The sequence below is a fragment of the Mizuhopecten yessoensis genome, unplaced genomic scaffold (genome assembly GCF_002113885.1).
Source record: "Mizuhopecten yessoensis strain PY_sf001 unplaced genomic scaffold, ASM211388v2 scaffold8111, whole genome shotgun sequence".
NCBI classification, from domain to species: domain Eukaryota; kingdom Metazoa; phylum Mollusca; class Bivalvia; order Pectinida; family Pectinidae; genus Mizuhopecten; species Mizuhopecten yessoensis.
Genome location: NW_018407384.1, coordinates 260,503 through 274,816, shown reverse-complemented (window position 1 = coordinate 274,816; position 14,314 = coordinate 260,503). Strand labels below are relative to the sequence as shown.

Here is a 14,314-nt window from a genome sequence, read left to right as displayed (position 1 = left end):
AAGGCACACACAAGATGACCTTAGAAGGTTATTGACAATGTGAATACATACAACTAAACAAAACCATATCATTATATACATGTACTTCAGATCAACATCGACCGATACTAGTATTATTATCAATGCCTAAATACTCCAGGATAACCCACACTGTTTAACAGTTTGTTTTAAAGACTAAGCCCTGTAGGCATATTTAATGCCAAACATGGCATGATGATAATAATAATCAGAAGTAGAGTACAATAGATATCATGTTGTCAGTTCAGAACTTCTTAGAGGACAAATGATAAGAACATCAGAGGTCAGTCATTACAAATCATCCTCACTGACATAGTGAATCTATTGAAACTTATTCTGGATTTCTTTTGTAATATTTAAGAAACAGAAGGCACAAGATTATCATTTAAGATAATTTACAATGTGAATACATACAACTAAACAAAATCTGATCAAGACATACATGTATTTCAGATTGAACATTAACTGAAAACTCGTTATCACAAATAAGATATTTGTATATGCTGCTGTTTAACCAAAACTGCTCATTTAACAGATAGTTCTACAGACGAAGCCGTCTAGGCTTATCTAATGACAAATGTCACATGACGATAACTGCTTGTTTAACGGTTTGTTCTACAGACAAAGCCGTCGAGGCTTATTTAATGTCTAATATTGCGTGAAGATAGTAATAATCAGAAGTAGAGTACAGTACAGATATCATGTTGTCAGTTCAGAACTTCTTAGAGGACAAATGATAGGAACATCAGAGGTCAGTCATAACAAATCATCCTCACTGACCTAGTGAATCTATTGAAACTTTGATCTGGACTTTTTTTGTAATATTTAAGAAACAGAAGACATACACAAGATGACCTTAGAAGATAATTTACAACGTGAATACATATGACTAAACAAAATCTGATCAAGACATATCTCGGATCGAACATTAACTGAAAACTTATTATCACAAATAAAATATTTGTCTATGCTGCAGTTTAACCCAAACTGCTCATTTAACAGTTTGTTCTAAAGACAAAGCCGTCTAGGCTTATCTAATGCCAAATGCCACATGACGATAATAATAATCAGAAGTAGAGTACAGTACAGATATCATGTTGTCAGTTCAGAACTTCTTAGAGGACAAATGATAGGAACATCAGAGGTCAGTCATAACAAATCATCCTCACTGAAGAGAGTTAATATCTGTTTAAACTTAAATCATGACTTTTTTTGTAATATTTCAAAGAAACAGAAGGCACAAGATTTACTGATTATTTTTCAAGATAATTGACAATGTGAATACATACAACTAAACAAAATCTGATCAAGTGATACTTCAGATCAACAATAACTGAAAACTAATATTATCATCACCTATAAGATATCTATCTATGCTCCAGTATAACCCACAAGGCTCGATCAAACAGAATTGTTGTAAAGACTAAGCCCTCTAGGCGTATTTAATGCCAAATATCGCATGAGGATAATAATAATCAGAAGTGAAGTACAGTAGATATCATGTTGTCAGTTCAGAACTTCTTAGAGGACAAATGATAAGAACATCAGAGGTCAGTCATTACAAATCATCCTCACTGACATAGTGAATCTATTGAAACTTTGATCTGGACTTTTTTGTAATATTTCAATAAACATAAGGCACACACAAGATCATCTTAGAAGGTTATTGACAATGTGAATACATACAACTAAATATAATCTTATAAAGATATATTTCAGATCAACTTTAACTGAAAGCTTCTATTACATTCACATAAAAGATATTTGTTTATGCTTCTGTTTAACCTGCTTATTGAATAGTTTGTTATTAGGACGCCACTTCTAGGCCAAATGCCACACGATGATAATTATAATCAGAAGTTAAGTACAGTATGTCATATGTATATCATGTTGTCAGTTCAGCACTTCTTAGAGGACAAATGATAAGAACATCAGAGGTCAGTCATAACAAATCATCATCACCGACACAAATAAACATTAATTGCAGAAATTGACATTTTATTAAATAAGATTCACAGCACATTATGGGGGACATTTCATGAATACTAACAAACCTTAACACCAATCTTTACGGATTATCGCTACTGACAATATAAGTAATCATTTACAGATCAGAATTAGATTTACATTTTAGAAACAAAGTCTTTCTAATGCCAAAATGGTATAAATTTGGACTGAGGAAAGATGCATTTTGTTTTGCTGTACCAATCATAATCTGAAATCCTTTTGATAAAATAATGTGCATATTCAATGGCTTACCACGCAAAGAAATCAGTTTGAACTTTGGTTTGCTATTGCGTCTTTGCGTATTGCAGAGTTATCTTCTCTTGTGAGCAGGTATTGATTAATACGTCATTGGTTTGTGTGAGAAAAATTCTCAAAAATTGATGACACTACTCTTACAAAACAAATGACGTAACAAACAATACCTGCTCACAAGAGAAGATAACTCTGCAATACGCAAATACGCAATAGGCATGCTGCTGGTATTTGTTCACTTCCATTAAAGTATCTCATGATCGCTTTTTATCAGCTTTTTCAAACTTACTAAACATCAAGGAAAGCTTCCTGCTGGTCAGTTCAGCACTTCTTAGAGGATAGTAAACATAAACATCAGCAGAAGTCAGCCTTAACAGATCATCATCACTGACAGCAGAATCATGTCTGACAAAACTTAGCATGTGTTGCTACATATACTTACAGTGTAAGTTTCTACTAATACTGTTGTCTCCAGTGCCAGCTTCTGTTCCTGTTCAATGTCGTATCCTACGTAGCACAACTTCTCCTTCATCATACGCACAGTCTCAAAGTCGGCCGTGTGGTTAAATGCATACCCTCGTAGAAGTAAAAGCTACAATGCAAATCATTTCATACATCAATCATGTCCATGGAAAATAACAATTCCTGTCATAGCTTAATTTCATGAAAGTAAAACATAAATTTAGGTATTTATAAGAATAACTTAAGTGACTTGTATTAAAGCAACACCATGTTTTCTTCAAAAAAAAAAAAAAAAATATAACATACAGTAACTGGTCTGAACAGTATGCCTTTGTCAGTTCAGCACTTCTTAGAGGACAAATGATAGAAACATCAGAGGTCAGCCTAAACATATCATCATCACTGACATCAAACTTTCATTGGATCTCCAACCAGACACAGCTAATACAACATTTTAAAATATACATAGAAATGGTCTTTTTTTAAATGTACTAAATACAGTAGATGTGTACTAAATTGGTGAACTTTCAGTCATTGTCAGTAAATACCTTAATAAGGTATTTAGTTATATCACGACCAGCAATGTCCAGTCTCTTTGTTAGATGAGGTAGAGCAAATCCTTCGTATACTGGGCAAATGTGGGTCACACCGTCTCCAGAATCTACCACTACTCCTGTTAATAAACCTAAAACAAACAAGAACAGAGAACTTCTAAGAAGAAAGCTATTTGTAATTAATATTTTAAAGATGTTTTTCAAAATTGCATGTTTTTATTTATAAACAATGGGACGTGCATGTCTGAATTTCTACTGAAAAATTGTCAGTTTTAAAAGCAGGGAAATCAAAAAAAAATACATCATTCGTATGAAGTAGTCAGTGTTCGGCAAAAGTAGCCTGCTATTTCAGAATACGTACGGATCAACATTATAGCATGAGAACTTTCCACCGGTAATTGTTGGTTTATTGCAGTCTTACCTTGTGCGTACAGAGTCAATACAGCCTGGATAGCTATGTAGACACCTGCAAACTCATACTTCTCAAACATGTACTGAAACAGAAGAAATCGTGAGGGCTATGTAAAATTCTAGAAATTGAAGTTCACATTCAAGAATTCTGATTTTAAACCATCTGGAGGAATAAAGGAAATTCAGACATTTCCAGATATTTTAAAGACAGTTTTCAAAAGTGTAAAATATTGAATTATTTTGTTAGTGTGTAAACGTTAGGTATGGTAATCCTGACAAACATTACTACTTGAATATCAAGTTGGTATGACCTTGTTTAATCAAATTTTTATTTATTCGATGTAAAAATAACTGACTGTAGCTTCATATATTCAACATTAAATAAATCGTGAGATCACAGACATCCGGATCATCATCGAAGCAGGACATAAAATTGTGTACTTAATACATTTAATTCCTAAAATTTACATTTCACTAGGTTTTATAAAGCTCACCTCAATCATCTTTTCTCTGTTTTTGGTTGGATTCATGGGTGGTTCTGTAAGCAGAATCTTAGAATTTCGTGCATCCAGGTCGAGTTTCTCTGGACCAAAGGTGTAGTTGTACAGATGTTCCATATCCTCCCAGTTCCGCACCATACCATTTTCCATAGGGTAGTTCACCTCCAACATAGCACGCAGCTGACTGGCTTCATCCCCTACCATCAAGTCCTACAGAGAACAAAAACGGAAAAGTTTCATACATCAAAGAGGTCAGTATTTATAAAACATATCTTAACAAAATGCACAATATGTGCACCAAGCAACTATTTGTTAATTTTAAGCTTTTGACTTTCGGCTATGGCATTTTTCATATAAATTTACTTATTGTAGAAGTAGAACATCCCCCTGCCAATGGTATCCTACGTTAAAACTGTAACAGAATGTCATAACAACAATGTCAAAAATCAGGCAACATCAAGGGGTTAACACTAGCAGAAGTCTAGAGGCCTGAAGCCAACAGATTTTTGGAAGGACCACCTGTTTCTCTGAATTGAGCTTTCCATTGGGCCACCATGGCCAGTTTCCAATAAGTGAAATAATTCAAGTATTGTGAAACCATATTTTTTTTGATTGAAGCATGATCGAGACATTCACAATATATATACTGTAAATCAAATCCCATTTTTTTTTCTCACAACACATTACTTGGCCACTAAATTTTAAAAAGTATTACATAATGTTGGGTTAGGAGGCTGATGAGGAAAAGTAATTGTTATCGAGTCCTAAAAGCACTGACTCATTGCTTTTTATTTGATACCACCATGTGAATGTGATCGCTCAAATATTAGACAAAAAAACAACAACTTCTGTTTCAGCTATTATCCTCAGAAAAAGGGTATACATAGGTAGGCATTTTTTTTTTTTGAAAAATATTTTTACTATGCTTATATGGAGCAGGAGTTCTGATTTTTTAACAGTGCAATTCACTAAATGCCAATGAAAACTTTTGGATAGACAGGGTTAGTGGAAACACCAGATTATTTTTAGTCTGCCTTATTGTAAAAAGAATTATTTGGGCAATACGCATACCCAGCTCTAGAATCCTGTGAAAACGTTACCTTGATTTCAATGTTGTCATGTTTCTCTGCAGATCTGATGATGGGCCTTCCCACCAAAGATGGGAAGATATGAGCAGGGAAATTGGCTCCTGCAAATCCACACTTGACAAACTGAAATTGAGAAACAGTGTTTAGTCAAACATAAATTGTAGTATAACTAATTATGTATAAAAACTTCAGTTGGAGCAAATAGCAATTATATTGCAGTCAGTCAGTACATCGTGAATAACATAAATAAAACTGAAAAAAAATAAAAATAATGAAAATGTATGCACTAATTAATGAAGTCCAGTTTTACTATTAAGCAATTAGTCCAGAGTTCTTACTCTTTACTAACGGGTATGTTAAATCCAACATTATTTGAAAAAAAAAAAAAAATATATATGGTTCTTACAAATATGTCAATATGGTACCTCATTTGTTATTGTACTATTTTTTTTTAAAGTGTGTATTCTGTGATTTGCATATCGTATCACTAATATTATTTAATTGATGTATATACAAATAGTTTATAATATTAGACATCTCTGAATCTGAAATTTCATGTACTTATACCCCCCTGTTGGAGGATCCATTTCTGAGCTGTACTGTACCTGTTTACTTTCGGTGCCTGACCTTTTGCACATCACTGTGCAAATGAATATTATGTATAATTGTATTGCAGTTTTTGGGTCTAGTAGTGAAAAAGTTTATGTTTGAAAGGCATTGAAAAACGAATTAAATCCCCAGCTACATAATGTAAATTCTCCACTATTTTCATATAAACTGGGCCAATGTGATTGATTAGTTGTTATTGTTAAATAACGATAAGGGAAGGGATTGCAAAATGATTGCCCATGTGAAATTAAAGAACATAGACAATATACACAACGTGAAGCACGTTGCTTATTATTTTTATTCTGAATTTTTCAGCAGTTTTGACTCAAGGGTGCAGAAACAGGTCACCTGATGCTACCACCCCTCATCAGTTAAAAAAAGGTGCAAACCTTTATCCTTTCATTTGATCTATCATATTTAAGACCGGTAGATTTAATGGTTACACTATTAAGCACTGACTGTTATCACATCCCTCTATTCCTTAACTTATTAAAAAGCTACTGTAGACATTCATGTTTTCTATGGTAAAATGCCAGTGACTTTTCACAGTAGAGTTATTTATTCTGGCACTACTCTATGCGCAAAGTTAAGCAGAATATTTACGGATCGTAGAAACATTGTATGAATTGAAATCCGGATGAATGTTAATGGGAATAGACTATAATATCCAATATTCCAATGTCAAAAATACTTCCTGTCTAATGATTTCATCTAGCTGGTTTCTCTTCCGGGTATCTAACTGTCAAAAAAAAGCAAACTATTTGCATAAGGAGTGCTATAAGCGATCAGATTTGTAGTTAGTACAGACGAAACTTACACCGGTGCCATTATCGCAAACCACAACTTTCCGTCCCTGAGCATCCATGACCGATGATGCTGGATTTCTCTACTCTCAGTCGGTCTTTTTCAGACCATAGGAATCAACCCTACCGGAAGCTCACACCCCTAACATCAAACGAAATATCCGATTGGATGAATAATTATTTTCAGCCAATCAAAACGTCTGTAACAGCGAATTCCGGCAAACACTTGTCAAATATGGCCGATGCCGGTAGACTGACGATGAATGTGTGGCAAATGTTATTTGTCGTTTTACTTTTATTTTCCGTGACATATTGCAAGAAATCTTCAAGATCAGGTAAGGAAGACATGAAAATATTTTCTCTTAGTTTATTAACTTATTGTCATATATATGCGCATGTTTATTTTGTTCGGAAATGATACAAAAACGAACACAGCTGTTCGGATCGTATGTATACAGTACTGTGAGTACATATTGTAGTCTTCTTCCCGTTCTGGAGTTTTCTACTTTAGCGACCTCCTATGCGCAGGCCTAAGTCCACAGATTGAAAGCTTAATTGTATTTGGCTGCTACAATGCAACTTCCTCATTTGAATTTCCGAGATGGTCTTAAAAGACTGAGATATAAAAAATAACACTACTCGCGAATCGCTGTTTCTAGATTGATTAATTCCGTGACTGAGATGAAAGCTGCTGTAAAAAATAATAATAATACAACAACAATAAAAAATCAAATAAAAAAATGATAAAAATAAATAAATCAAGTAATGTCAACAATTTAAGGTCCTGTGCAAACATGAACATGGACACATTACAGAATTGTTCTTTAATACTTTATTATATTTTTTTGATATTGTAGGCGGTGCCTATAAGCAAGTAAAAATAGAAATAGATCTTGGTCCTGATGGAGCAGAAGCAAGGAGATTTACTGCAGCTGAGCTTCGAGGATATGACGGGAGAGATGTAAGATGCATCAGTAATTACCTCAAAAGCACATGATCTTAAAACCCCCACTGATACATTGTTTTAAAATCAATTGAATGATGATTAAAATACATGAAACAACACTGTCTTTAAATGACCCTGGGCCTAGTGTTGCAAGGATGTGAAACCCTGATTAAAAAACAAGAGGTCCAGAGGGCATGTATCACTCTCCTGGATCTTTTATGCTCATTAATGGTAAACATGACAATGCATATGGCTATTGGGTGGAGATTTCAGCCATTTCAAAATTATGGCCTGGAAATCTCTAGGGATAAACCAGAATCAAGGGTCCATTCATATGTGTATTCATCTCGGTATACTTAGCAATCTCTATGGCCCAAGTTAAAATGTCATTTTTTTACCCCGCCTCTCAGACCTGAGGGTCAGTCTTCTTATTAACTGGTTAAATTTATTTGAATCCCCACCACCTAAGAATGCTCCTAATCAAAATAGTTGATATCCATCACTTACGTACAGAGAAGATATTGCATGAAAAATATGCTTGATATCCATCACTTAGTTCCAGGAAAAACTTGTTTTAAGATTTTTACACATTTGATCTCTTAACCTTATGAAGGTCATTTACTGGAGGAAACTTTATGCTACTCTATCCCAGCAAGCTACAAATATCACTACCCAGGGCCTCTTGGTTATGCAGAAAAGCCTGGGCCTACTTGTGATTCAAAAGGAGTTGTTTTTAAAGTTTTTATATATTTGATGAATGTAACCCTGAAATTAGGTCAAGGTCATTTATTTGAGAAAAGTTTATAGCACCATGTTATCACCATACGTGCCTTATTCAGAATCAGTTGTTCAAAGGTTTTAACATGTTTGACCTTCAACGTAGGTCAAGTCATACATTTGAGGAAACACCATAGCACTTCTTCTCAGGTACTGTTACTGGCCAAATATCATCACACTGGGGCTCCTGGTTATTCGTAAGAAGTTGTTAAAAAGATTTATATATAATGGCCATGGTGACCTTGAAAGTAGGTCAAGATAATTTATTGAAAGATTTTTATAGCAGTCCATGCAATGTACCTGCTGGCCAAGTATCATCATCCTAGGCCTCCTGGTGTGGTTGTTCATAAGTTGTTTAAAGGTTTTTACATATTCGACCCATGTGACCTTTAAAGCACCCAGGGTACCTACTGGCCAAATATCATGACCCAAGATCCTCCAAAAAGCGAAAACATGAGAAAACAGGAAATTTCATTTCTACTTGGATGTTGTGACAAAACATACTATATAATCTGATTTAAATTTTTGCAGATTTGTTATACATTATTGTTCAGAGATAAAGGGATGACAAGATTGTGAAACAGTGATTAAATTTAGTGTTTATATCATATTTAGTGTACATAAGGAAATTGTAACGTGGATAAAGGACTGACATGCAATAGCAAACTGATATGCATATATATATATTGATTGCTTCAGGGTATTATGATACGGTATGACAGTACCGCCCGATCATGTTGCCACAGGCATCTGACTAAACACTGTGGTGATGACAACCATCTCTGACAGGATCATTAAAGCTTACCTGGCCTAAAGGGTCAATTGATCAGTTGACGTCATGAAGTGTGTCGGTTAATTGTATGTCATCTGTCTTGTTTGTCAATTTTTCCTTAAAAAGATTACTATCCCAGGATATGACTCAAAGGATTTTGACTAAATTTAGCATGGGGCCAAAATAATTTAATGTTGTATAAATGAAGGACATGTTCAGGCCCCCTTCCCTGACCCCATGGGGGTAGAGAGGCAGGTCCTAAAAAGCAAAAAGTCATATTAAAATAGCTTACTCCTTAATTAAAAGTAATACTAAGGATTTTAATCAAATTAAGCATGTAGCATCCCTGGGGCTGTGGCTCCCCTAGGGTCAGAGGGGTAGGATCCAGAATGATGGGGAAGGAAAAGGAAAATTTGGATTCATCTTTTTAAAACATTTAACATTTAGGAGTCAATAACATTTATGAATCTAAGATATTTTTGGTTAATTGATAAGGCCAATCACAACATTATATTCTCATTGAAAATATAATAAAAAGTAAATCTTAACCTTATTTTCTAAATCCCTATGATGTATGTGTAATGATGTATCATAATTCCTTATATAGATTGTATTAACATGTACCCTTTTTCAGTCATCTTGCATGAGTGAATATTTGTTTTCATTTTTCCAGTCAAGCAAGCATCTTTTGATGGCGGTGCGAGGTGTTGTGTTTGATGTGTCAGAAGGAAAAGGTATGTAATTGAAACATAACAGGAGTTGCTTCCCTTAGGCCCTTAACAATTATAAATATTGGTATACATCAAGAAATAGCAAACGTTCATATTGACTTGTATAATTGCTTTACATAGACGTTACCCTCAGTAATAGACAACCAAACGATTTAAGTTATTTTGATGATTTGATACATTAGAAAGACCTAAGTACACCATACACAACATGAACACCTCTACACATTACATACCATTACATATACTCACACACAATGATTGACTTGACAGAAAGTATGAATTAAATAAACTTTTAAAGGCTGGATCCGAAATGGTTTGAGGTTTGCATACTGGTACCCAGTTAACTCCAAGTACCATACATAGGCTACATAGAGAAAGGTTGTAATTTTATTTGATATTTTACATGACATTGTGTAAATTGTTCAAATTGTTGGATACTTTTTATTTATTTTTTTTTAAAAATCACAACATGGTTTCTCCAGCTCACCAAATTGTACTGGTAATATTTTTAGCCCCTGTGGATCAATAGTTAAAAATAATAAATGGGCTGAGGCTGATATATGCAGTGGTTCCATCAATTTGAAAATATGTTTGTTTTGTCATCAAAGTTATTAAAACTTGGAAGAGTGTATTTACATTGTGTATGATATATTGGACAACACATTCCAAGTGCTTCCTCTTACTTGGTAAGAATGCTGATGTAAATACATTTATTTAACTATAGTAATCTGAATGAACTATAGTTACATTGATATTGTTTACTTGTGAATTATATAGGTAATTGAAGTGCTGATAATGCAAAACATTTATTTTGTCAGATTTTTATGGACCAGGAGCAGGTTACCATGCCCTTGCTGGCCGTGACGCTAGTCGAGCTATAGCCCTGTGGTCACTAGAGGAGAAGGACATGGTCCATGATCTGGTATGTAAAAGCATACACCTTGTGGTTACTAGCCATCGAGGAGAGACATGCATGTTCCTTGATCTGGTATGAAAACATGTAATATATGGAGCATTAACCTTGTTTTTATATCAAAATAAGAATAAACAATGGAATGGACGCAATTTTAGTGCTAATACTGTGGAGAACATTTACTGTCTGAGTATATGTTTATATCCTGGGGTATGTAATATTTTACACCTCTGTCTTTTGCAGAAGTTACAACAGTCAAAGATAAAATTTATATCTATGTCTGTCCTGGTTCAAGAAACTTTATTTCTTGAAAACAGATTTTGATAAAACTTTGTACAAAGGTCAACCATGAGAATACCTCAGATGAGTTTGTATTTTATTGGCAAGGTCAACGTCACTTCCTGTTGATAGAATTTTTTGAATATTGACACTAAATTTGCATGGGAGCAGGGACATCAATGTCTTACTGAAAGTTTTCATAATTATGATCCTTTCTCAACAATCTCATAAACTGTCAATAGTTTCTAACTTTTATCTCTTCCTCTCTTTATGTTGATTTTTTTGTTGTATTTTTCAGAGTGGGCTGAGTGACGATTCCCTGAAGGGTTTGGATGATGTATTCATTGGTACCTACAAAAAGAAGTACCCTGTTATTGGGTACATGGACTACCTTATAGATGCATACACTGAAAAAACATTTGAAGACAGGTTCAAAGAGGATTTATAAACTCTCAAAATTACAACTTCATTATACTATGCAATTTTGTAAAGTCTAATTTTTACAGGACTAACTTGTTATGCCTTAATTTATACATATTTTCGATATATTTCAGATGCATGTACCATATTTTTAACAAGATATTATTTAATTAAAAATAACAATCTGGTTTTGGTTGTGGAATGATATTAAGTAGGTACAGAGTGTAATGATTTATTAAGTGATTTTAGGAACAGTCGGTTCTATTTTATGCAATTAGGAAAGAAGTGTACATCATGTTTAATACGTAAAATACTAATATCTCCTATAGAGTTGTATGTTCGACATATGGGATTGATGCTATAAGTGGAGTAGAACTGTATGAATTGTGTTTTTTTTTATGTATTTTATATTCTATATATAGAGGAAGTAATTGTTGTGATATTGTACATAATGACGTCCTATCCTTCCATTTGTATAAATGATCATGATGACAAATCAAAGCAAACAAAGCAACTTCGGGAGACTAGCTCAACACAGGTCACAACTTTCCTCATTTTACTATCCAAAATGTAACTGATAATTAGCTTTCAAAATAAGAAAATAATTAAGAATTGATCTTAAAGACATTTACTTTTTTTTAATTACTTCAAATATGATCCGACATAGAAAAAGCAAGAGAGAGCATTTCTTATTATATGACAGTACTTTACTTTGTTTTGGATGGGGGAGGGGGTTGTATTTGAAATGAACATTGACGAGTCTTAATGTGTCATAACAAAATAATGCATATCTACTTAATCTTCATTAAATCACATTATGTTTTCAGGATTTACTTCAAATTTACATAATCAAGATATTTGTATGGTGTTAGTGAAGTGGTTATGTACAAAATGGTTACAAGTTGTATTTTGTAAATGGTGCTGGCTCGTTGAAGTTAAACTATGTGAATGGTGCTGACCTATTTGTAAAGATTTGTTACTGCATTCCGTTAAAATATTGTGATAAAAGATTTAACATTGAACCAATTATTCTCAAGTATAAATCAAACATTGCTAAAACCAATGTGAATAAGTCATGTAGTTGCTTTTACCAGTGTGCAGTCACCTTGACCTTGAATCTCACTTTCCAGGTTTTATTTAATTGGCATTGGTACATGTGTATTAATCTTTTCTATCTTCATTTGAAGCGATGTTTTCATTTGTGAAAAGGCAGATACTTCTGTGATGGTTACTTTTTCAATACTTTTAATATTGGAGTTTGGGGAGAGAATTTTTCCATTTCAAAATATTTAAACTTTGTTAAACATAATGAATTGTACATATGTATAAACTCGCCCTTTAATAAGCCCATGCCTGGTTATAAGCCCACCTATGCAATGCAGTTCATTAGAAATGCAAACAAGTATTATTTCATTGTCCTGTAATAAGCCTACCCCCTACTTTGAGTCAGAGATTATCATTATGTGTTGCCCCCCTGGGCTTATTGCAGGATTAACAAAATACATCTTCAATATATCAGGTGCTTTAAGGATAACTGCCCAATCTTATACTTGTTGTTTTGTACCTTTAAACTTTGACCTTCAATGATCTTGATCACATGTACATCGCACACAATTTTTTTTTTTTGCTCAGTGTTTGCATTTATAGAGAACTCATATAAACTCTTTGACTAATTTGTATTTTTACACACGGTTTTTTACAATGGTGACGTACCTGCTAGAAGGGGTATAATATTAATTACTCTATCATTTTTCTACTTTTACCTATTTTGTTGATCAGTATTTGTAAATGAAATTTGTCACCAAATGTCAAAAAGGATAGCTATGATTTTTTTCTTTTACCATTCCATGGAGATTTATTGCAGGTTTCAGCAGTTGATATATATATTGTTAAATATAATACCATGTTAAGTTTTTCGTATACAGCTGGAATTTTTCGGTCCATTATATCAGCGAGTGAGTATACAGTGGTATCTCCCTAGACTCGGATGTAAACTCGTCAGGAACAAAAAAAATATTGAGTTGCAACCGACTCCTGTCACTGTGTAGTGAAATCATGGTTGAGAATCAGATGGTCTATTTAAGTATCGGGCAAATCAGGTAAAAACTTTCCTCAGAGTTATATCCAAAATTGTCATATTTTTTCCTATTTACCTATAAAATGTCACACTTCTCTCAGTTTTCATTGTAATGTGTATTAAAACTTTACAAAATCTTATTTCAAAGAAGTATATAGATCACAGTATAAACAGGGTAAAAACATATCAAAAGTGTTCAAGGATTTGTAAGGCAAATAAAAAGGATTAAATGAGGTATAAACCTCATCTGGTATTAAAGTCTAATAGATTTGTTTTTACCATAAATATTTGACTTTGTTCGAATAACAATGACTTATATAGAGAAACAACATAGTCAGGGGGCCTGTTCAAGATATCCAGGGTATTTCAGTACTCTGGTTTTAACAGAGAAAACATTTATACAATGTTTTACCTGATGCTGTGGTTTATTATTGTTTTCTATCGAAATAACAGAATATGTCAATATGCAAACATGATTTTTGAAACAAACACCCAGTTTAGTTGACATTCATGTTTATTTACTAAAACTGTCCCTGACTAAGAGAGATACCACTGTACTTCTGTATTTACAATGTAGCGCAATATAAGTCAGTTTTATTTGTCCGTCAGAAACTAAACTTGTTACATATGATAGTTTTTATGTTGGCCATGGTACTCAATAAATTTTAATAATGATGCTTTTTGTGTGCAATTCT

The 14,314-nt window shown here is 33.4% G+C and overlaps 2 protein-coding genes across 3 annotated transcripts in view; one reads left to right on the top strand and one right to left on the bottom strand.

The window, feature by feature from the left end:
- LOC110454919 (actin-related protein 2) overlaps positions 1-6,857 on the bottom strand; it is a 16,573-nt gene extending 9,716 nt beyond the window's left edge. The window contains exons 1-6 of one of the 2 annotated variants that reach the window (XM_021504734.1): positions 6,719-6,857; positions 5,305-5,415; positions 4,199-4,414; positions 3,715-3,787; positions 3,288-3,424; positions 2,720-2,869 (exon numbers count right to left, since the gene is read on the bottom strand). In XM_021504734.1, the coding sequence (XP_021360409.1) occupies positions 2,720-2,869; positions 3,288-3,424; positions 3,715-3,787; positions 4,199-4,414; positions 5,305-5,415; positions 6,719-6,766 (735 nt within the window). In that variant the 5' untranslated portion in view covers positions 6,767-6,857. The remainder of the gene's footprint in view (positions 1-2,719; positions 2,870-3,287; positions 3,425-3,714; positions 3,788-4,198; positions 4,415-5,304; positions 5,416-6,718) is intronic. The other variant, XM_021504735.1, reaches the window with a different exon arrangement.
- A 56-nt stretch (positions 6,858-6,913) lies between these two features.
- On the top strand, positions 6,914-14,295 carry LOC110454920 (neudesin-like). Its single transcript, XM_021504736.1, has 5 exons — positions 6,914-7,039; positions 7,562-7,665; positions 9,873-9,933; positions 10,749-10,852; positions 11,421-14,295. The coding sequence occupies exons 1-5, from the start codon at positions 6,940-6,942 to the stop codon at positions 11,568-11,570; spliced, it is 519 nt and encodes a 172-aa protein (XP_021360411.1). The 5' UTR covers positions 6,914-6,939; the 3' UTR covers positions 11,571-14,295.
- Positions 14,296-14,314: the final 19 nt, after the last annotated feature.